Source organism: Lasioglossum baleicum, unplaced genomic scaffold, assembly GCF_051020765.1.
Source record: "Lasioglossum baleicum unplaced genomic scaffold, iyLasBale1 scaffold2294, whole genome shotgun sequence".
Classification (NCBI taxonomy): domain Eukaryota; kingdom Metazoa; phylum Arthropoda; class Insecta; order Hymenoptera; family Halictidae; genus Lasioglossum; species Lasioglossum baleicum.
In genome coordinates, this window is record NW_027471353.1 from 1 (window position 1) to 26,339 (window position 26,339).

The 26,339-nt window shown below is 27.7% G+C and overlaps 3 protein-coding genes across 3 annotated transcripts; 2 read left to right on the forward strand and 1 right to left on the reverse strand.

The window, feature by feature from the left end:
- Nucleotides 1-18,289: 18,289 nt before the first annotated feature.
- LOC143221355 (uncharacterized) lies at nucleotides 18,290-19,017 on the reverse strand. The gene is made up of 3 exons (XM_076446826.1): nucleotides 18,985-19,017; nucleotides 18,743-18,826; nucleotides 18,290-18,490 (listed from the first exon to the last, which is right to left on the reverse strand). Exons 1-3 carry the CDS (start codon nucleotides 19,015-19,017, stop codon nucleotides 18,290-18,292), a joined length of 318 nt encoding a protein of 105 aa, XP_076302941.1.
- A 902-nt stretch (nucleotides 19,018-19,919) lies between these two features.
- Nucleotides 19,920-21,159, forward strand: LOC143221354 (synaptosomal-associated protein 29-like). The gene is made up of 2 exons (XM_076446825.1): nucleotides 19,920-20,192; nucleotides 20,641-21,159. The coding sequence occupies exons 1-2, from the start codon at nucleotides 19,920-19,922 to the stop codon at nucleotides 21,157-21,159; spliced, it is 792 nt and encodes a 263-aa protein (XP_076302940.1).
- Nucleotides 21,160-25,992: 4,833 nt separating this feature from the next.
- LOC143221353 (peptidyl-prolyl cis-trans isomerase FKBP4-like) lies at nucleotides 25,993-26,328 on the forward strand (the record flags this gene model as incomplete). Its single annotated transcript, XM_076446824.1, has 1 exon — nucleotides 25,993-26,328. A coding segment is annotated over exon 1 (336 nt), but the record flags the coding sequence as incomplete, so codon positions are not given.
- Nucleotides 26,329-26,339: the final 11 nt, after the last annotated feature.

A 26,339-nucleotide genomic window follows, 5' to 3' on the forward strand; every position in this document is an offset into this window, starting at 1 on the left:
GTGAATCAACCGAATCGAATTTATAGTTGCAATAAGTGTCCTCGTTGAAGTTTCATTGACAAATGAACCGATTATTTAGAAAGTGATGTAAGTCCTATTTAAAAAAAAAAATGAGATACGACGTAATTTGTGCTTAATTTAGCGTAAACCTTTTGTTTATAACTAGTTAGTATTTAATATCTTAAAAAATGCCAATGCTTTGTTCGATTTAAAATTGGCCGGTAAAAGAAATTGCGTAACCATTGATTAAAAAAGTTACTATTTTAGGTAAACATAATAAATTTATTTTACACGAAATGAAACGAGAGAATTTCGTTTCAACGAAAAATCTACAAAACGCAATTAAAAAGCAGATAAGAAGAAACGCTAATGGAGAAAAAGTAAATTGGTTGCAAATATGTTAGATGAGATTTTGCAAAACTGCACCGTATACTATTTTATATAAAACATCAATGGAGGACGCAGAATTTAAGACTCTAAATTTATCACCTACATATCGGGAAAGACGGCCAAAATTTGAAAAAATCGACCTGGTGCTTTTGTATCACGATGCCAAGCCTATTATATACGAAAAATATAAGAATATGCAGCAGCTATTACCTTATATACCTCCTGTGCATGAATATTTCAAAACACTGCCACATGAAGAGCATAAATAATTAATAACACCAATATCTTGCGTTAAATTTAACGATATATAAATATAATTAACGTTCAAAATAAAAAATGCTAATCCTATTTCATTTCTTGTTGTTATTTATAATCAAAATTGGATTAATATGAGATATATTTTATCACTTTAGCAAAATAATAATAAATTGGTGATATAAGACAATATTCTTACCCAATGGAAACGAAAATTTGTCATTTTTAATTGTTCAATGAGGCACTTTTTACTTCAAAGTATCTTCGAATTAGTGGTTACATGCAAAATTCACTAACTGTTACTTTTCCTTCAATTTTTACAATTGTAAGAAGTTCAAAAGACCGGACATATATGGCCAACGTGGCAGTCAAAGTGTTAAGCGATATTTATTATTTCAAAATTGAAATTAAACGATATTTACATTTGATAAATTAGGAAAATGATATAAGTCAATTTGCAACCTGGAAATTGTATATTATTTCAATTAAATTCTTGTAAAAGAAATTTATATAATCAAATTACGTATTGATAAATTAGTACAAACGTTTCCAGACTCTACACGAATAATCTATATTTTTTAATCGTCAGATCTGCTATTTTCTCCAAACCGAAGAAAACGGAATTGCACCACTTTCCAAATAAACGGTCCAAATGGCTGCTGTAAACAAACATGCAACTTCTGAATATCTCCGATGAAAGTTTGTCAAAGGACGAACGTCCGATTGATCGAATTGACAGTACACCATATACATATTGATAAATTAGTACAAACGTTTCCAGACTTTACACGAATAATCTATATTTTTTAATCGTCAGATCTGCTATTTTCTCGAAACCGAAGAAAACGGAATTGCGCCACTTTCCAAATAAACGGTCCAAATGGCTGCTGTAAACAAACATGCAACTTCTGAATATCTCCGATGAAAGTTTGTCAAAGGATGAACGTCTGATTGATCGAATTGATAGTACACCATCGCTGGAGGGGCCATTTTTACTTTCGTCGAGCATCGCGTGGTAATGCAGCTGCACGCTTTTCCTTTAAAAAAAAAACAGCAGCGATTCGGCGTCAGAATATCCGCCATTATTGAGTTATTCGGGAAGCATTATAGTTTTTTTCTGATTTTTATTTCATGCGACCTAATTTTGAAGGTGGCATTAAGAAAATACGTTTACATCGTCCGTACCCCGAAAAAAACGTAATTACTTTCCGAACAACCAAAAGCAATATGATTCCCTGTCCCAAAAAGATCCGAAATTTCTTTCGGAGCAATAAAATAACCTTAGACCATCCATCGCGGAAAACGCAATTATCTCCGATCAACGTAATACAAATAGGCCCTCCAGCAAGAAGAAAACGAAATTTCAGTCAGAAAGGTATGATGCTGTAAATAACTGTGTACTTGATGCATGCGCCTGAAATGAACGGATTTCGATAGAAATGGGCCGTCAAAGACACAATTTTTAACGTTTCCCCGCTCTATACTGGCATGCGTGTACCAATGGTGGTAGATCGAATTGAGAGTCTCATATTTCTGAAACTTCTAATTCCCATCGCGAACGTGATACTCACTTGCTAAGCGCGAATTAAGCGAAAAATTTCATCGCTTCAGAATACGTGATACTATTGGCTCCCTCGGAACGGAATCTCCTTTCATTCATATGCTTTAGTACGTAAATAAACAAGAGTACTTTCTGTTCCGTTTTACTATAAACAATAGCAATATCAAAGTAGGAATCTCATATTTACGTGACTTTTGTAACCCATCGCCAACGCGCGACTTCACATAGGAAGCAGGATGCAAGAGGGAAACAACAGTGTTCCAGCGTATATTTACGTGGTATTATCAGAAACAATTCATTTTCGTGCGGTTTAATTGTAAATTTAGCTTTGAAATCATACATTCCGTTATATGATGAGAAAAATCGAAAATTCTTTCCGAACAACCAAGTGCCATTAAGTCCTATGTCGAGTAATGGGGAAATTCCATTCAGAACAGGATAATACAATCAGATCCTGTATAGGGAAAAAACAAAATTACTATCCGAAGGACCTAGTAGAAATAAGTCCTCCGCCGGGAAGTATCGAAATTACTTTCCAAACAACCTATTACAATTAGAATCTATATATCACAAAGTGATTCAACCGGATGACCGGTTCAGGAGGTTCGCCGTGACGGTGCATCCACATAGCCATAAACGCCGCACTCGGCCAACACCCTCAAGGCAAAGACCGTCCGATCGATTCCTCGCTTTCTGCAGCTTCGTGCATCGCTCTTGCGTTTCGTCTCTGCCGTTTCCGGGCCAACTTAAAAGCCAGACCGTCGAAAGAAATCTCTGACGGCCTCGAGCTTTCAACAGAATTCATACTACATGGTCATGGTTCTCTTTTCAGTTCGAGTGTGAAACAGGATTCGACTGCAGCAGCGAGGTGATCTAATAAAATTTCAATAATCGAAATTTTTCAATCTGGTTGAAATTTTTCTGGTATTTAAATTTTGTCTGGGAAATATTTCATTTTGAAATTTCAGCTCTGATGTTTAGAAGCTTTACAATTGATTTCTTTTTTTTTTCATTTGGGAAGTATTTCATTTTGAAATTTCATCTCTGGTGTTTATTACTTTTATAATTTATTTCTTTCATTCATTTGTGAAATATTTTATTTTGAAATTTCAGCTCTGATGTTTATAAGTTTTACAATTGATTTCTTTTTTCATTTGTGAAATATTTTATTTTTAAATTTCATTTCTGATGTTTATAAGTTTTACAATTGATTTCTTTCATTCATTTGTGAAATATTTTATTTTGAAATTTCAGCTCTGATGTTTATAAGTTTTACAATTGATTTCTTTCATTCATTTGTAAAATATTTTATTTTGAAATTTCATCTCTGTTGTTTATAAGTTTAAAAATTGATTTCTTTTTTTCATTTGTGAAATATATCACTTTTGAATTTCAGCTCTGATGTTTTTAAGTTTTACAATTGATTTCTTTCATTCATTTGTGAAATATTTCATTTTGAAATTTCATTTCTGATGTTTATAAGTTTTACAATTGATTTCTTTCATTCATTTGTGAAATATTTCATTTTGAAATTTCATCTCTGGTGTTTATTACTTTTATAATTGATTTCTTTCATTCATTTGTGAAATATTTTATTTTGAAATTTCAGCTCTGATGTTTATAAGTTTTACAATTGATTTCTTTCATTCATTTGTGAAATATTTCATTTTGTAATTTTATTTCTAATGTTCATAAGCTTTACAATTGATTTCTTTCATTCATTTGTAAAATATTTTATTTTGAAATTTCATCTCTGTTGTTTATAAGTTTAAAAATTGATTTCTTTTTTTCATTTGTGAAATATATCACTTTTGAATTTCATTTCTGATGTTTATAAGTTTTACAATTGATTTCTTTTTTTCATTTGTGAAATATTTCATTTTGAAATTCCATTTCTGATGTTTATAAGTTTTACAATTGATTTATTTTTTTCACTTATGAAATATTTCGTGTTTAAATTTCAATTCTGACGTTTATAAGTTTTTGATTTCTTTTTTCGTTATTTTTAAATTCAGTTTTTACTCCGTCTTCGCTAAAGGCAAGAGGAAAAGTGATCAGGGATTAAATTGAAAGGTAAATTTATCGTTAGTTTTGAATGCTGTCGCGTGCGAATTAATAGGGAGTACAAATAGATTTATAGGAATAAAATGGAAATGAAAGGAATAAATTTGGAAATGAAATTCCTCGTATATATGATAATATTATGAAACAAGAATCCAGTGAAATATGAGCGTGGAGTATTATAAATTTATTTAAAGGTAAATATCATGGAAAATATAAGATGTGTTGGTGGAATTGTCAATATGTCGATTAATTTACATTTTTGTAAACCTTGTTTCTTCTTCAACGAATCAGGATATTGATTAGTGTTCAATAACAAAGATTAATGATCTGGAAATTTGCGTAGCTTAACACGAGTTTTTTCAATGAAGTATCACTCTCTTCTAAATAAAATGACAGTGAAAAAATATTAATTTACAAAAATTTCAACCTATTTGTTTATTACTGAACTACAGTATCTTTTTACTACTACTACACTAACACAGTTAAATAAAAATAAGAAACCGTAATTAACAGTAATTTTTCTGGTAAGTAATAATCTCTAGTTATAAAGTAGTTATAAAGTTGAGAAATTCAAAACCTTACAATATAACAGCGAACTTTATAAATGTAACAAATAAAGAGACTGTGAATTAAAAAGAAAGCCACAGTCCTAGAAATTGTTCAGCTTAGTAATTTAAAACACACTTTTCACGCTAGATGTATCTTGAAGGAATTTAATTAACTAATATCGCTATTAATTAAAATAAACGATATGCTGGTTAATTAACACGAATATTTAGATGCTTTTTAACAGGCAAGAAGAGAGAGTGAGAAATTCTTGAGTTTGAAAGAATTCTCTTCTCATTCTCATGTACCATTAACTCTGCGAACGCGTTGTACCAGAAAACTGGGATTACCTAATATTGATTTGACCCAATATCCCAGCATAATACAAAGTTAGTATTAAAAGGTGACACTCAGCCTATATTTCATCTGTTTTTATTAGATTGGTGCATATGAAATGTCGGATTTTTAAGTGAATATATAAAACTGCATATCTTTTTTCAAAAGCTGTTTATTCGACTAAAATATGCTCCATTCGCTTCGATACACTTTTCCTAACGAGACTTTAAAGCATAGATGCCTGTCTTAAAAAAATTCTGATCTTTAGAATCGATAAACTCTGATATCGAATTTTTCAAACTGTCTTCATTTTCATACTGTTTAGCTCGTAGAAACAGTTCTAAATGTTTAAAAAAATGAAAGTCGGTTGGCGAGAGATCCGGTGAATAGGCTGGGTGCTGCGAAACTTCGTATTTCAATGGCTCTCGATGAAATCGGGATAGTAACGATGAGCGTACGTTCAACCGATCTAGCTTATTTCGCTCAGTTAGTTCGTGCGGTATCCACTTATCCATTTTCTTCACCTTGCCAATTTCAGAAAGACGTCGCAATATTGTTGTACGGTCAATTTTCATCCTGGTAGCCTGTTCCCTCGTGGATACAGTTGGATCCGCTTCCACCAATGCCTTCGGATCGTCATTTTTCACAGACGTTTTGGGTCTGCCACGCGGATCATTTTGTAGCGAAAAATCAGCGGACCTAAATTTTTCAAACCAACGCTGCACTTTTCGATCATTAACCGTATTCTCCCCAAACGCTTGGTTTATGTTGCGTGCAGCTTTTGCAGCATTATTACCAAGTTTATACTCGTACAAAAAAATTATACGAATATCGTTTAGATTCATATCGGTAGAAAATTCAAATGAAATAACAAAAGGGAAGACTTTCGAGAAAATCTCCTTTGTTGAAATGTGACTCTGGCAATGGACAGTACGACTATAAACGAGGTTATGCCAAAACCAAAAGTATAACGAAAACAGGAAGACAAACGTTCGCGTGTAAAAAAAATCCGACATTTCATATGCACGAACCTAATATTTCCAAACTCAGGCTTTTAAGGATAACGGACAAATAAATAACCCAGAATTCAGTGGATGGCAATCAAACGTTTATTCAGTTTGATATTATTTATAAAATCCATTTATTTTCAATTGCTTTCACTAGAAATATATATTAAGAATTAATTGTGACTCGCTGTGATAAAATAAAATTTGTTTATTTTACCTTCGCAAATCGGTAGAAATGGCTCGAGTTCCGCAGAATGGAATATAATACTGTTAATTAAATATTAATGTTTCCAATAATACCTTTAGGTTGGACGTACATTGTTGGAAATATTCCAGCTTTCGACGATAAAGGATTGCTCGAGGAAAGGACGACTACAAAGGGTACAATTTCGGGTGAAGAATCTTCCCTCTTTTGCGTCGCGTGACAGAGTCTAAAGTAAATTGCTTTTCCTTTCATCTTTTTGTGTCAAGTATCCAACTGCACGAACAATGCGAACGATAAACATGTTTAAATGTGTTACACTTACGATTATTTTATAAGAATACATGTATAAAATGTCGAAATTTCCCGAAATTTCATTTATAATCAATGTAATAAAATATAAAGCGATATATATAATATAATTAATATAACATATAATATAACATAACATTAATATAATATGTAATATAATATATAATATAATATAATATAATATTAAAACTATTTCTACCAAGAAGTGTCAAAAGACAGCTTTCAAATTTTAAGTTAACGTTATTCTCTAAGTTTAATCGTTTCTCCAGATTTAAATTTTTGACTATTTGTACAACAGTTGTTAAATTAATTCAGTGATATCACTTTCCTCCAGCTCATCCTGGCTTTAAAAATGTGCATATGGTGTACCTATTTCTACCATCAGGTGTCTTTTCACGCTTTAAAGATTTCATAACAGTGTCTAATTTTAAACCGATTCACATATAAATATCAACACCATTTGCAGCATCGTATCAATTGTAATCTGATCAGGGAATCCCAATTTCAGTTGTAACGGAAGATACTTTGATATTTGCTTGTTTTTCGCCATGTTGCATTTTACTGTAGTTCATTGCAGTGACTCGTTCTAAAAAAATTGAATAAATTCGTGAAAAATTTGAAAAATAGATTGTTAAAATTAGCATTACAGATAAGTAAGTAGTAAAACTGTTTGTAATACTGGTAATTATTTCTATTCCTTATCTTTTTTTACGAAAAAACATAAATAACCTAACCTAAAAACCTATAAAAAAACCTTAGTAGAGCAACCGTTGATTTGTAAATACTGTGGTATTGAATAAGGAAAAAATTTTATTACGATGTTTTTATGATTACTGTCTTCTTTTTGTTACAAAGATACAAAGATTGAATTTTTATACGAAAGACTGAAAGTTCGTTGAGTTAATGATATTACAACGTTTGATTATCTTTCTAATAAAAATAAAAAATGAAGAAGGTAATATTTTTTAATTATTTGAAATCCCAACAGTTTTGCCAATTATTTCCATTCAAAAGACACCTTTTGGTCGAAATAAGTATACACAAAATCGTGTTAGAAATAGTGTTAATTTAACTAAGGAGAAAATCACTTACGAATTATCCCGAAAAATCCCGAAATCAATGTGCGCATGCGCACAACTACTTCGACTTTCGATAATGACATAATCGAGATATAAATCGATATTAGATTTGAACAGCTAACGAAAGCGAAAAATAATTTTCCCGAATTGACCCGCTCATTTAATTTCAAAGGAAATATTACGTAACAAGATTTACATATCTTCTAAAAGCGGAAAAAAATTGTCAGAGATAAACTGCACCTTGAGCGCATCTTGCTTCCTCAGATTATATTTCACACGACTAACCACTTGAAAGACGCGCTAACGGATAAGATTTCGCGTTGAATCGTTCTCGCTGCACGTAGAGTGATTTAAAAGTAATTTAAAAGAATTTCTTAGGCTGCCACGTCTACGAGGCTGATATAATTCTTCCTTATTCAACCGGTCTGCTATTTAATTTCATTTAAATAGAATTTAAATACTATCCCCGCGTTTTACATTTCAAGCACTTTTTTTAATATATCTCGTGGCTTTGATTTATATATCTGTTTCATGAAACGTCTATCCTTCCTTTCCTTTCCGCATAACGTAACACGATATTAAATAAATCTGTTCAATTTTTATTTTAACCCTTTGCACTCGAGAGATGACTCTCAGTCACCATTCGTTTTAATGCCATAGCTTGAATTCGAATAAGCGATAATAACTATCGTAGGAAGCTTAATTTAAGGAAAGTAGGATTACAGGATAACATCAAAGTTACCGATAGACAAATGTTGCTTTTTTCGAAATCAAACGTTGAGTTTCGCGAGCTTTACAGGGGGACGAAGCGCGAATCGACGAAAGCTTTAAAAGAGAGACCTTCGACGGTATACGCAGAGACTTTTGCGAGATTTGAGAGACTAGAGAGATTCGAGAGATCCGAGAATATCGTCGTCAAATTCGAAGAAGCGTTTTTTGTCTTCCCACTCGTTAAAGAGTGAAATTTCGCGAGTTCTATTAGTTCCTTTAACCGTTCTCGTTGTGTCTTCGATTCTTTCTATAAACCAAGGCGAAAGAAAACCCACCTTTGGTTCTCTACGCTATATTAAAAATAACTACACGCGAAATATCGAAATAAAATACTTCCGTTCGTTCCAAAGGCAAACGTATAATTTTCTTTGCATATTTTCACATGTGGGGTATCACCGAGCTTATAGAATCGTAAGAAAAGCTTCTTCTTCATAGCGAAAAATTCTTCGAGTGCAAAGGGTTAACAGTCATTTTTGCGGTTCAACGTTCATCTTTCAAGACAAAATAAAATTCTTTAACCCTTTGCACTCCAGAATTTCTCTCAGTCGCCATTCGTTTTAATACCACAACTTAAACGACGAATAATTGGCAATAACTATATTAAAAATAACCACGCACAGAATATCGAAATACAATAATTTCACTCATTCCAAACGCAAACGTGTAATTTTCTTTCCATACTTTAGCATAAAAGATATCACCGAGCTTATAGAAACGTAAGAAAAAGTTCTCGTGGCGAAAAAATCTTTGAGTGCAAAGGGTTAAATTACTAACTAGTGATAAACAAAAAGTTTACGCTAAATTACGCATAAATTACGTCGTATCTCATTTCTTTTAAAAAAAGGACTTACACTATTTTCTAAATAAACTGTCCATTTCATTGTAATTAAAAATCCGACCCCCTAATTCGTCGAGAAATCTTCAGCACGCAGTCACCTCGTTTTCCCTCACGAATCTCTCGGGTGTACTCGTGTCACATGACCTAGAAAACTGTACGCATTTGAATATCATTTTGTCAGAATGTTATCAACTCACGATACGTATTGGTTTCGCAGGTAAATAGTTAAACAAGCGGATAGAAAAATTTTCATCAAGGAAATGGCTTGGCTATTCTAGCTGATGGTCAGCCGCTAATCAAAGAGCTTCTTCGAAGGCCACCGAGCTTTGGGCACTGGCAAGAGGGAATGAGTAATTGATAAGGCTGTGTGTGCGTGTATGTGTGTGTTTCATGGTTCATCTGACCTCGTACCTGACATTTGAAACGGTATTTTAAATGACCGTACCGAGTAACCTTGATATTTCTTTCTTCACGAAAGGAAGAACAAGGATAATTCTGGAGAAATAGAAACGTAGAAAATTTATTAAAAATACATATGATAGTGTTTTTAACCCTTTGCACTCGAAGAATTTTTCGCTACGAAGAAGAAGCTTTTCTTACGTTTCTATAAGCTCGGTGATACCCCACATGTGAAAATATGCAAAGAAAATTATACGTTTGCCTTTGGAACGAACGGAAGTATTTTATTTCGATATTTCGCGTGTAGTTATTTTTAATATAGCGTAGAGAACCAAAGGTGGGTTTTCATTCGCCTTGGTTTATAGAAAGAATCGAAGACACAACGAGAACAGTTAAAGGAACTAATAGAACTCGCGAAATTTCACTCTTTAACGAGTGGGAAGACAAAAAACGCTTCTTCGAATTTGACGACGATATTCTCGGATCTCTCGAATCTCTCTAGTCTCTCAAATCTCGCAAAAGTCTCTGCATATACCGTCGAAGGTCTCTCTTTTAAAGCTTTCGTCGATTCGCGCTTCGTCCCCCTGTAAAGCTCGCGAAACTCAACGTTTGATTTCGAAAAAAACAACATTTGTCTATCGGTAACTTTGATGTTATCCTGTAATCCTACTTTCCTAAAATTAAGCTTCCTACGATAGTTATTATCGCTTATTCGAATTCAAGCTATGGCATTAAAACGAATGGTGACTGAGAGGCACCTCTCGAGTGCAAAGGGTTAAATTTTGGAAAAAGAAGAGCGAAAAACAGTGATCGATAACGAAATCGAGGATGTCGGTTACTTTTACGAGGTAATCGTGTCAAAGTTTGACGAACCGGTTTTAAAGTGAAAATCGCTTATGGCACCGCATAATCGCTTATTCGAATTCAAGCTATGGCATTAAAACGAATGGTGACTCTCAGTCGCCATTGAATCAAATTCTAAAGATCGATGTTAATTGATATATGAAATTTCAAATTAGCCACCGATGCGTGGCAACTATCAGTCACCATAAATACGATTTAACCAAAATTCAAGTGAAATAACAAAAGGGAACACTTTCGAGAAAATCTCCTTTGTTGAAACGCGACTCTGGCAATGGACAGTACGACTATAAACGAGGTTATGCCAAAACCAAAAGTATAACGAAAACAGGAAGACAAACGTTCGCGTGTAAAGAAATCCGACATTTCATATGCACCAGCCTAATATTATCTATTGAAAACGATTTTTGAGAATATATCGAGTGTCTTACAATAAAATTCGTACGTTAATAAATACGTCAAATTTAAAATAACGCAACGATGCGAGGAATGTCGAAGTGAAATAGTTCCGCGCGTAAATTTACCTACGATTTTTCATTTCCGGTTTTAAAGGTATCATCGACTTCATGGCAGAAAATCTTCGAATTGCTATTCTACCTTAACAAAAAAATAGTAATTCGAAGATCACAAGGAGGACGATATTTTCAACCCTTTGCACTCGTAATTTTTTGGCTAAAGAAGAGCAGAAATTTACAGATTTTCTGGTATAAAACTGACGTTATCTTTTCGAGAGGTAAATAAAGGATCGAATAATAATTAACACGTGGAATTATTTGATTTCGATATTTCGCATATTGTTATATTATCTTAAATTTGATATATTAATTAACACGAGTCTTCGAAATTTCATGCTGACTCTCAGTCGCCATTGAATCAAATTCTAAATATCGATGTTAATCGATATATAAAATTTCAATGTCGAGATAAAATAATTCCATATCTTAATTCCCATAGGATTTCTTTTTCGCTATTTTAAAAATATAGTTAACTTTATGGTAGAAAATCTCCGAATTACTATTTTTCTGTAACGAAAAAAATGAAAAACGAGTATAAAGTGTTAATATAGTAGATCGTTGAAATAATTTTAACCATTAACAGTAGATTTATTTCTACCAAGACCAGTCAGAATAGCTGAACTTTAGAAAAAGTGTTTAGTAGTGTTTCCAGTCTCTATTTACTTTTCAAAAATGACAAAAAGAGTTGAATAATATTAATTGTAATACAAAAATAGATTTATAGACATTATCAATTAATCAAACGCTTAATTGTTTGTAGTTCATCGAGCACAATTTTTATATATGTTAATTTTTCGTTGGAAGGAGTTACTCATCCACCGTAATATAAGCTCCGGATTTGAAGCAATTGTAGATATTTTCAATAAATTTCTTCCAAACTGTTGAACTAAAGCCCGAAAAAAACATTGCAAAACATTGCAGCACTTATCAATTGTTGTAGCTGCCTCTATGTCATTTCATCGCATAGAAACACGTGCCAGTCATTTTGACTGGTACTGGTATAAGTGTCAATAACAAAAAGTATATTTGTTACGAATACATATAAAATAATATAAAATTCATAAAACTGATTCTTTAGTTATGGCTGCAAAAATCATAATATCATTTCGGAAAGCAAATGCAGTAGGAATTTTCAATTGAAATTGCAAAACCAGTCATTTTCACTGGTCTGGTAAATCTAGTGTTAATGAAATATATATATTTTTTCTTTTTGCTATTTTTTCGCGCATGATTGATTATTAGAAAACGTCATTAAAGATTTTGAAATTAGTAAGGATATTATCAAGTTCGGAAAAGGAAAAGTGAGTTTCGAAAGGAAAATGTAAATTTGAATAAAAGTTCAAATGGAAATTAAGCAGTAGAAGTTAAACTTTAAGAGAAGAAAGTTTTTAACCAATTAATTGGTTAAATATGAGTCATGAATTGGATAATAAGGTTTGTAAAGTAAGAGATTCCTTTCGAATATATGATTCATCGTCTTGATATTCAAGACTGAATAACTCATAGACACGTGTTTTTTCTGAGAATTCGTTTACTTCGTAATAATTATAATAAAGTGAAATTTTATGTTAATGTAACATCACATCATAGTATTAAAAAAAAATATTTTATTAAATCGCTATAGCAAATCATAAACAGTAATATTATTAAAGGATATGTTAATGTAACATCACATCACAGTATTAAAAAAAATAAAATAATGAAATATTTTATTAAATCGCTATAGCAAATCATAAACAGTAATATTATTAAAGGATATGTTACTATAACATCACATCACAGTATTAAAAAAAAATAAAATAATGAAATATTTTATTAAATCGCTATAGCAAATCATAAACAGTAATATTATTAAAGGATATATTAATATAACATCACGTGATAGTATTAAAAAAAATAAAATAATGAAATATTTTATTAAATCGCCATAGCAAATCACAAACAGTAATATTATTAAAGGATATATTAATATAACATCACGTGATAGTATTGAAAAAAATAAAATAATGAAATATTTAATTAAATCGCTATAGCAAATCATAAACAGTAATATTATTAAAGGATACGTTAATGTATCATCACGTCATAGCATTAAAAAAAATAAAATAATGAAATATTTAATTAAATCGCCATAGCAAATCATAAACAGTAATATTATTAAAGGATATGTTAATGTAACATCACATCACAGTATTAAAAAAAATAAAATAATGAAATATTTTATTAAATCGCTATAGCAAATTATAAACAGTAATATTATTAAAGGATATGTTAATGTAACATCACATCACAGTATTAAAAAAAATAAAATAATGAAATATTTTATTAAATCGCTATAGCAAATCATAAACAGTAATATTATTAAAGGATATGTTAATATAATATCACGTGATGGTATTAAAAAAAAATGAAATAATGAAATATTTTATTAAAACGCTATAGCAAATCATAAACAGTAATATTATTAAAGGATATGTTAATATAATATCACGTGATAGTATTAAAAAAAAATGAAATAATGAAATATTTAATTAAATCGCTATAGCAAATCATAAACAGTAATATTATTAAAGGATGTGTTAATGTAACATCACGTCATAGCATTAAAAAAAATAAAATAATGAAAAATTTTATTAAAACGCCATAGCAAATCATAAACAGTAATATTATTAAAAGGATCGTAAGAAAATACTACTTATAAATAATTTGCTACAGAGTTAACAATTTATTACATAATAGCGTGATAAATATCTAAAAAGTTACAATTTTTATCATGTCATATAATTTTGTATAATATACATCGAAATGTTTGAGCAATCGTGTATAATACAATAGTAAACGATTAACAAATTTTAACGCTCGGTTCGATTTTCTTGTTAGCTAATTCCAGTCTGAGAAATTAAACAAACATTTTTCTCATAATTCTTCTGCGTACATGTTTGTTTTACATACTAAAAGCACTGTTATGATAGCACGAGAAATTTCGATCAACATTAATAATAATTTTTTATCAATATAAATATAGAATCAGAGTTACAATTGTCTATAATAATTAAATACAAGTAATTTAATTAACCAGATGCGAATGCAGACTGGAATCGAAATTGTACAATTTTACGAATCAGTTGAACGCGTATTTCATGAATAAACAATAAAAAAATTGCGTAATGTAATGGTCGATACATTATTTTTATATTGTATCTAAGCGTGCAACGTGCATTAAAGTTTCATTTGTAACATTAGTAGAAACATATATGCAAGATCGTTAATTAAAAACGCAGCTGGTCCTTATTACCGTTTCATTATCCCTTCCTCTAACAAATTTATAAATATTACGATGAAACTTTGCTAGTGCTTCTGTTACTTTCGTGAAGAACATATAAAATGTTGGTTTATTATCACATCGAATATTTCAAATGAAAACGCGAACGAAGCTAAAATACGGAAAAATTTAATTTAAACAAATAAGAATAAATTAGTTTTTAAATCTCAAATAGCGAAAAAAAACCATGAAAATTTACTGTGTTTTTAACCAAGACTCACTTGCATAATTACAATATTCCTTTTTGACGTTTCATAACCTCTTTCCTCTTGTACAAATTATTCCAGTTAATTTTAAAGAAAGAATCAGTAAAACTCTTTTCCTTCTGCAAATACCATGAGTATAAAGGGGAAATAGATTTCCAAAAATGACGAAAATGTGATATGTAGACTACATAGAAAAGCAGATGCTCTGAAATCTGCGTTCAATTACATACATCGAAATAAAACGATATATACCTATATATATATGTATTTAATGCTAATTGACCAAAGTATTTTTGGCACGTTTCAAATGTGTTCCAGACCATTTTTCTCTTCACTTACCTTCTACATCTATTCTAAAAAACAATTTTAACCAGAATTAGACTATCAATCGTAGAATCAAAGTCACGTGTATTTAAAAACACATTTCACGAATCACGAAATTTATAACCTTATTACAATATTTATCATACATGATTACAATGAAATATATATCAATTATATGAAGCATCAAAAGTTTTCAAAAGTTTAAAATATTATTTATAAATAATATTTTATCGTAATGAAAATTTGCTATAAATATTAATAGCCATATAACTAAAAATATTTAAAATTAAAGTTCGTTCCATTTTATATTTTTATAGGACTAGAAAACAAAATAGTATTTTAAAAAATGTATTTATGAGTATAAAATTAAGTATAAAATTATAATATTAAAATGTAAAAGAATATATTTATAGTTTGAAAATAAAATTATTAATTCGAAAGTAAGTATACCAAGATTAAAATTCGTTCTGAACTCACGAATGATACTATGAAGAAAAATTCACAGACCGATGCAACGTACCATTGTAAGCTACGAAAACAGTTCGTTCTATTTTTATTACGTGTTGCAGCAATAAAAAATAACACGTGACTATGACTGATATCACTACCGAACATGTACATGTATTGTATGCATCGATATAGTTCCGATATAGACCAGATCTAATTACTTAGATAAAGGCTAGAGGTCAATCTAGAAGTTGATTTATATTTTCAGTTAATACTCTGCCTGTAGAATGATTGAAACTAGACACACGATTGATTAGCTGAAATATAAATTAACTCTGATAAACGTGCGAGTCACTGAGTATCACAAGTGTTCTTTTTTCTGAACCATTAGTATTGACTTAGAGGAGTTTCTCATAAAAAGTGATTACATTTAATAGGTAATCGACTTGTTTTAAGTTTGAAGAGAATTGCTTTTTATGGGGATAACTAATAGCTGCATGATTATGAAACTCAGTTACTCCATTCAAGAAAATGCCACACAAACACTCATAGATGTTCCTGATTTTATTTTGCTTTGTAAAATGTGGAAGAGGAGAAAACTTAAAAAGAAAATACAACAACATTAAGGTAAAAACGTAAGATGTACTAATTACATTAATTTATAAGCATAGACTAACAAAAATTTGTAATTAACTTGTGTTAATTCTAAATTATAGAAAACACTAAAACATTTTCTTGAAATGCACGTAATTGACCAATCAAGATGTATGAAAGTGTGCTATTTTGTTTATACCTTACTAAATAACAGACTTTTCACTTACATATATCATAGTAAAATGTAACTAGAACATAGTTTACATAGCTCATTGAATGCACATCTGTGTCTTAAGGCAATTTCATTTTTCATACCCTAATATATGCAATCTTTGGCTCTGCACATTTCTGTCTTCATTCTTTGTGCCATAAAATATGCTTGCCACTTTTCCTACTCTATAAACATATATACATACAATAAAATTTATGTATTACAAACAAAAATTTTTAAACCATAACAAGTGTTACTTGTGTATACATAGGTAATTTCTTAAAATGGTACACTACACAAAATTTATTTACTAATTATAAAGAATAATTTTCAGTTATATATATTTTGAATGTAAGAATAGTTAAACTATTGCTGCAGATGAAATAGTTAACTACATACAGGGTGATTATAGTGAATATAGTTATATATTATTCACTATGTAAAAAGTATAATTTTATTATAATTAAATACTATTAAAAACTTACTTGTATTTTCTCCTTTCATTTGGGAGCATATTATTATAACGATTTTAATTAATTAATATAATCTGATTAAACAATATATACAATGAACATAAATCCGTAATAAATTACATAAATTTTAATAAGCATTGTAAAAATTATAATAATAAAATATAATAAAATTTTGCTTTTAAACATAGATATTATCATGCTGTCACCCAGTATATAAGAATTACAGATATACAGAGTATCCAATATAAATTGACACAGCAACAATTTTGCAAGCAAGTGATTGTGTAACAAACGAATTGATTGTAAAATGACTAAAAACATTCATACATTAAAAAACTAATATTATTATTTGAATTTTTAATAAAAAATTTAAAAAACATATGTTATTTTATTTTTTTTGAATCAGCTTTCTATAAGATTTCTTGTAATGTCAACATAAATTGGATATTTTGTTTATCAAGTTCTTCTACACCCTAATAAATATAAATGAATTTGGCACTGTAATTGTGAATTCTATGTAGATGAGTAGTTACAAAATATTATTTAAATTTTGATTTTGATTATTCAAAAACTTTTCAAATATATACCAAACTTTTAGTTATTTTATCAATTTACTAAATTCTGTCAAATATACTTAATCCAAATTTTACATAACTGTGTTGTAACTCTAATAATATAACTAAAAATTGATACATCTCATACCTACATAAAAAGAGAAATAATATTTTTAAATCTTAGTTGTCTCATTAATTTCGATGAACATACAGGCATTGACATACAAGATTGGCCCCCAATAACATACTTACAGAGGAAGTTAAATAAATTATTTGTCGAAAATACCTGTTGATCCCATGCTATTTATAAACTAATAAAGTTCAGGAACAAATTATTATAGTAATAATAAATCAAACATAAGTATAGTATGTTTATAAAACTAATACATATTAACTATTATGTACAAAGATATCAAAATACTTTTAAAAATCATTATAACATATTTTACAACTTAGTCTTTTTCAAATGCTTACAGTAAGACATAAATAGTCATTGGAAGATATAGTAATATTAGCTATCATTACAATACAAAACATTATATATGTCAAAATTGCAATGAACTTTTATTAATACTATCAAACTATATATCTTTTCCAAACATATAATTTTGTGTCACTATCATTAAATCATAAGATAAATTAAATAATTCAATTTACTTGACGCACTTTGTAATAAAGATATGTTAATACAAATAATTAAAATTGCCAAAATATTCATTACTAGCTATTAATAAATTAATTTTAAAAGATCTGAAAGCTTAAAAAAGCTTATGATTTCATCAAAACAAAGAGAACATTCATTTTTTAGCATATCCAATATTAATTACTTCTTTTGAAATTATTACTGATATTAAATATTATTGAATCTTTTAAATCAACATTGTATGCAACATAGTACATGTAACATTACATTCTCCTAATATAATTAGATTAATTTTAAAGATTTGTCATTTAAAAGAATTTATAAATTAATTTAATTGCAATACAGGAAATAATTTAAAAAATAACTAAACATTCTAATCTTATTTTAACTGTGGATTTTTATTTTGCCCTACTATCTTACTGCGTAATAAATTAAAATGTCCATGCACCTGAGATAATTGTGCTTTAAGAGAATCTGAAAGTTGCTTTTGCAACTGCTGAACTTCCAATATTTCTTGTCGAAGATTCTGATAATCTTTTGTAACTTGATGAACACACCGTAATAGACGAAGCACAGAAATCTGTTAAAAGCAAAAAGAAAAAAAGAAAAATAAAAACAATAATTTAAACATTAAATTTAGTACCTATTAAGCAAATAAGTTAAATTGTAATTTTTCTCTAACTAATGATTTTACCATCAATTGAACAACTGACATTTAAAAAGAAAATATAACTTTTCGTTTTAATAACGTTTTTTAAGTAAATTAAATTTAATGAAAAACAATAAAGAAAATAATTCGTCGTTTTGGAATACAGTTTTAAACAAAACATACCTCACTGTCTGGGTCTTCAAATTCTTTCTCGAAAGCGTCAATTTGCCATGCAATCATATCCAGCTTTCCGTCAGCTTTTTGTACCTATAACATTCAACGTTTCATGAAATATTATTTTATAATTGATACAAAAATAATACTTAGCATTTGAGACATAGAAACTGATCAAGTTCAATGCTTATAAGAAATTATAAATAATACTTGAAATGAATAAGCTGGAAATGATTGGTAACTATACTTACGCTTTGTTCGAGATGCATAATAGCAGATTCCATATTGTCTGTTATAAATAACAAATTATTTCAAACGAAGGAGAGATAACTAACAAACCACTTGTCTGAAGTCGATGGTTAACTTTCTCGCACTAGAATCGATATGCGCTTACTGGAACATTTGAAAAGCAGAGAACGACGGTTACTGTCTTTACTTAAATATTTCATCACTTGGAGGCAGCACCTTCTCGATACTTTACCTATTATCATTAAAACTGTTTTACCAATTGCTACAACAAATGTTCACTACAGATTTTGGTCTTCTTGGTAGCAATTTGAAATTCTCCAAAGTTTCAGGTTTTACTCTGTAACGAATCGTATTAATAATTCAGCAACAAAATATATTAGCACTTATTAAATTATTAATTATACAAAAGGTACCAAAAACAAACGTTTCTCTCAATTGTAGATAGATACCTATGTAATTAAAAAAACTGTGTCGGTAAGTACAATAAGTGGCAGTGTCGCCACACTGTGTAAAGATAAAACGTCATCTGTTGTAAAATTTTGGTATCGTTTTTAAATAAAAGTATAAAACATTTTTTCCTTAGAATTTATAAACCATATTGCTCTATACAAACAAACTCGGTAATCAAAATATGCAAGGATTAAGCAAAGAGATATAAAAAAACAAAAGGAATGTATATAATTTTTATTCAGTGTGAAGATTGTTATTAATTTCATTAAATATAAAAATGATAGAAAATGATCTTCGCTAAATATATATCAACTTCTAAGAAATAATGTACATGTAATTTCACGTGTCTATATTCACATGTAGAATGCCATCTAGTATACTATGCTTTCAGGCCTTACGTGTCTACGAATGTCACTGTATCGGACAATTTAACCAGCATCGAAGCAGATTTAGAGGAAATATAATTAAGTGTACAATACATTAAGAAATGGCAAGTCAAAATTACCTAAGTGATCCGAAAAATCCGTTTTTCGCTATCGAAGATGATGTTGATGACGAAACATTTCTAAAAAGTGCTCTACCAAGAACTTCAGGTCGAATCACGTACAACTATTATACTAATTTTGATAATGATCTCGAACAAAAGCATCAACAATTATTGCAACAAAAGAAGGAAATAGAAGAACGGACGATACAATCGACGGAAAAATCTATTTCGTTATTAAGAGATTCTGAACAGATTGGTGCTGCAACTGCAGAGGTAACTTGAAAAATTTGATTCTATTTGATTGTGATAATACATAATTATTATTTTTTTATTATATTTCTCGGGGTATAAAATAATATTGTAAATTATCTATTTATTCTGATCTATTTATTCTCATTAATAATAATGTAACGTATTCATATGATGCCTGAAAACTTTCCTTTACCTAGTTTTGTCTAATAATTTAGTAGGTTATTTTAAATATATGACATAGTTTAGAAAGCCAGAAAACTATATTGTTAAAATTTTATATTTAAGTTATTAAGGTATATAATTCTATTAAGGTATAATTAAGGTATATAAATTCATTTTTGAATTTGTGTAAAATGTATACAAATATCAAATTCTTTCACGATATAGATAAAATATATATTTTTATAAAATGCATTTTATTACATTTATATGTATATATATTATATGTATATTAATGGTTTTATTTCAGGAACTAATTAGACAGCGAGAACAATTAGAAAGAACAGAAAAAAGGTTGGATGATATTAATAGTACATTAAGGTTTAGTCAGAAACATATCCAAGGAATAAAAAGTGTGTTTGGAAGTTTAAAAAATTATCTTAGTGGTAAATCAATGGATGCACCAATACCATCAACTATATTATCAGAGTCTTCTAGTTCTGACTCTATGGCATCTCCTGCTTTATCTAATTCTTTAGAACAAGTACAGACTAATATAGCTAATACAAGTCCTGCATTAAAGTTGCATGGCCTAAATGATGAGGTAGAAGGTACGAATTCTTTGAGTAGCAATGTGAATAAAGTACTTGAAAAAAATTTAGATGAAATGAGTGGTTCATTAGCTAGACTAAAAGGTTTAGCAATAGGATTGTCAGAAGAAATAGATTTACAAAACGATTTAATTGATAACATAACAAATAAAGCAGAAAAGACAAATATAATGCTTCAAAAACAAAACAAAGATCTGAACCATTTGCTAAAAAAATAAAATCTTTTAAATAAGATATATAAGATAAAATAAAGTACTTAGTATATTAAATTTCATATATCTCAAAGTTGTAAATGAATGTGTAATAAATATTGTCATACTTAGACAGATTTGAAGAATTTTATATATGTTATTTATTTTGTAAGTTTACTTTATATTATATGAAGTATAAATTACAGTAACATAAAAACTCTCATAAGGAAAGACAAAAAAAAGAAAAAAATAATACATTTATATACTTGTAATTATTATTCAACTATTAGTTTTATTTTTACTATATATATATATATATATTTGATATATAGACTATATATCAAATTAACTTAAATTTTTCAGCGAACTATTTTGAACTAAAATTTTTATGAATTTTATGTTAAGAATATAATCACTGTCATGTTATATTTAAGTTTATTTTTTAAGCAATGGACTAAATATTATAAAAAATACTGTGATAAAAAGTCAGCTCTAATGGATAAGTAATAATTGGTATTTTGTAACAACTTAATATTGTTATTGAATTTTATTAAAATTATTGTAAAAGTGAACATTGTTATTAGAAACAATGTTTAATGACATTTATATGTAAATTATATAAGAAATATACTCTAAATAAGTAATTAATAAACATTAATAAATATATTTCAAAATTTAAAAAAAAATTGTAGGAAATAGATTTGAAAATATAATTCTAACAACAATGTTCTGAATGATAGAAGTTGCTTGAACTGTAACAATTTATGTTCATTGTAGTAGAATAATTTTCAATAAAATTGCATGTACATATTATCCCATAAAAATAAGCATAATAATATACTACAAAACAAATTACATAAATACAAAGAATTTCTCATACCATAATTAGTTACAATGAAAAATGTACAAATATTTATACAGATTATAATTTCTATTTACCAACAATCCTACTTTTTACTGTTTCTACTAGTATGTATTAAACATTTTGCAATATACATATAAACACAAAATAATAACATAAATATAATGTTAATGATATATAGTATAATACAAATACTGATAATAAATAAAAGATTGAAAAAAGGTAAACTATATATATTTCAAAATATAAGAGGATATATATGGTAGCATTTAAAATAGTTTAGTTCTCATTTGAAATTTTATATAATATACGTACATATATATATATTCATATGGAAAATCTTATACAAGGAAAACATCTATAGATTATAAGTAAAATTTTAATCTTACTGCCATTGTCATTAGAAAAAACTAAAAAAGTAAATATACATCACTTACAAGACCTCATTTATATAATGTATTTTTTTCCTTTAAAAACAAAATCTATATTTTATATATTTTGAATATATAAAATCAAAAAATAATTAATGTTTCATGTAGTATCATTAAAGTAAAAATAACATAATTAAAAAAAAACATTGCTTGATTACACAATTAATGAAATAGTAACATTTTCAAAATAATTTCATTTATGTAAGAGAAGAATTATTTAATATTTTCAAAACCAAATTTTCTTATGTTCCTTGGTTACATTGAATGTTAAAAACAATAAAGTTAATAATTACATATACATGTTCTTTTATTTTGTATATTAAAATATAATTGCTTTACAATATATTATTGATTTGATAATTCCATTTTGTATTCACTTTTTCTTCATATTCAGTATTTTTATATTATAGTTGTTCCCTCTTTATCAGCCTGTCAATAAATACAATAAATTAAAAAATATTACATAATAAAACGGATTTATCGCAAATAATCAAATCTAATAATTTTATATAGAGATAAATTTTAAATTGACATTTAAATTAAGTGATTTTTTAAAGTAGTTAGATATTTATAAATAATTAAACTTTGGAAGTGATTCATTTAAAAATAATTATGACTGTTGTAACTTACCTGCGGCATTTGTACCATTATTAGTCGAATTTCTACCACCGTTTCCATTTCCATTTCCATTATTAAGCCATCGACAACCAGCTTTACCGTCATGATGATGAGGAACCATGGGATGTTGAAGATTTATAGAAATTGCAGATGCCTGTGAATAAAAATGAATATCCTTTAAAAGTAAAATGGAATACTGTTTGAAATGACTATTGAAATACTATTTGAAATTACATTAATATATTAAAATATTTATTGCTTTATTCAAAAGATTTTCATATATATATCTATCTTTTACAGATCAATCGTAAACAAACTAAACCTATCGAATTATATCTTCGTGAAATCATTTTATCTGAGATATCTACCAAATTATCGAAAATTTCAAAAACATTTGTAAAAATCGATATAAATATACTTAATTTAAATGCAAAATAAATATAGACATCAATATTTAAATAGATTAATTATTTATTTTTTATAATTTTGTAATTTTAAATAATACGAAATTAATTACCACAAATTAGGGAACGTTGCTTACAGTAAAAATGATAAAATTTACAATATTATTGTAAATAGCAGAAAATAATTAGATAAATACGTCAATAAAATTATATCAATGATAATGCAACGCCCTCAACATTGTAGATAAGTTATTTTAAATACAAAGTAAGGAATGCAGAACAAACAACATAAATTGATTTCCTTAACTGTTTCTTATTAATCCAATTTAAATTATTTTTAATTTTTTCAACTGGAAATAATATACTTTTTCTGTTTCTTTGATTTTCGATTTTTCTTATATGAACGCTATAATTTTCTTTTGCTTATCTTATATGTAGATCTATCTTGTACGAATTTAAAAAAAAAAGGTAACGAAGAAAGAAGAAATTTGGAATAAGACGAAAATATAACATTAATATGTAAATATAAAATTAAAATATTAAAACCTCACCGCGATTAAAAGTAATATAAAAAGGAATAATCGCATCTTAAAGAACTTCGTCTTAAGATATTTGAATTGAAAAAAACTGTCATAGTTTGAATGTATGCCTATTTATACGAGTTACACAGTACAATTACGGGGTTTATCTTCCATCAGAAAAATACATTTGTGTAGTCACATTTCCTGTAATCTTTCACGGTAATTACGTGTTTTTATCTCTGTTTGGTGTTAATATTTTCCTAGGTCATAATTTGAAAACATGTGTTAATTAGTTTGTGTAAAATTTAATTGCAGTGAAATCATATAATTTGAATCGTCTTGAACATATTGTGGTAGGAAAAAATAACACAAAATATAAAACAGATAAAGAAATTGCACTAGTAATTCATTCATGCTAAATAAACTTTATGAATTATTTTATTTATTAAATATTAATTATTTTATTCATTAAGTAAAGAATAATTATCTAATAGTTATATACTACTTTTCATTTTTATTATTAATATAGAATTATTATAAATAATTTGTATACAACTATAAATTATTTAATTAATGTAAATTATAAATATTAATTATTTTATTCATTAAGTAAAGAATAATTATGTAATAGTTATATACTATTTTTCATTTTTATTATTAATATAGAATTATTATAAATCATTTGTATACAATTATAAATTATTTAATTAATGTAAATTATAAATATTAATTATTTTATTCATTGAATAAAGAATAATTATGTAATAGTTATATACTATTTTTCATTTTTATTATTAATATAGAATTATTATAAATCATTTGTATACAACTATAAATTATTTAATTAATGTAAATTATAAATATTAATTATTTTATTCATTAAGTAAAGAATAATTATGTAATAGTTATAGGCTATTTTTAATTTTTATTATTAATATAGAATTATTATAAATCATTTGTATACAATTATAAATTATTTAATTAATGTAAATTATAAAAACAATAGAAATTATTGAATAACTGAAAACAATTGGATACAATTGTAATTTTTATATCTCGAAGTTAAGGTAGTTGGTTTATAAATTAAATAAATATAATTATATTTTAAATTAACGAATAAATTTTATTTCCATGTTTCAGGATGATTAAACAAATGAAAAATATTATTTTCGATGAATGATATTGAATCCTTCGAAAATGCAATGTATGGGTTTCATGTTCATACAATAATGGTTACCATACTATGTTTAAATTCACAGAGCCATCTTTAAATAACCATGTTTGATATTTTTCAAGATTTTATATGATTAAAAATAAGTAAATTATATACAAAACTAGCAACACGTAATTTCATTGATATTAATTTCGTATACTCTTTGACAAACCAGAATACGTAGCACTAGTTACTTTAGAAGTTACAAATTATTCATGAAGTAAGATGAAATATATAAATGAAATATGATTTATATATGCAGTTTATAATGAATTAATCATTATATAATATAATCGATTACTTGCCAGAAAGATATATCAATATTGAAATTGAGAAATCAATTAAAAGTCGACAATCGATATGGAAACGAAGCTTTAGGGTCTCTAGATAGTTCTATGAAATTGATTACTTTAAACGAGCTACGAGGTCAGTTCATTCGTGAAATTGTCTGTATTATTTAAATATTCACAAGACGTAGGTATTTTTGAAATACATTATTTAATTTTATATAATTTCATTTCTATTAAATCTATTTGATGTGTCGAATAAATGTATCTCTGTACATATTCTTATATTTTCTAATTCTATAATCGCTACTTGTCATTATCTAATATAAATTCTATAGCATATTAATTTCCAATTCATTACTGTCATTTCCTCTTTTATTGTGTAGGAAAAATGTCTTTTGTATTATGTTTACTTTATGTCTGGCATTTACAAGTTTATTATTTTAGTGATGTGAAATAGTAATTGAAAACAAAGCGTTGAATAAAAAATATATTTTTATTTTTTCATCTTGTTCGAATTTAGAATGACTGTAATAGACATATCCCCTGACAAGGATGGAGGTGTTTTGAAAGAAATAATTAAGGAAGGTATTGGAGATGAAACACCGTCGAATGGAAGCAAAGTAACAGTTCATTATACTGGTACATTATTAGATGGGACAAAATTTGATTCAAGCAGAGATCGTAACGAACCATTTCAATTTAAACTTAAAAGAGGAGCTGTTATTAAAGGATGGAATATAGGAGTAGCTACTATGAAAAAAGGTGAAATTGCAATATTAACTTGTGCACCTGAATATGCATATAGAAAAAATGGTAGTCCACCTAAAATTCCACCAAATGCTACACTTAAATTTGAAGTGAGTTACTA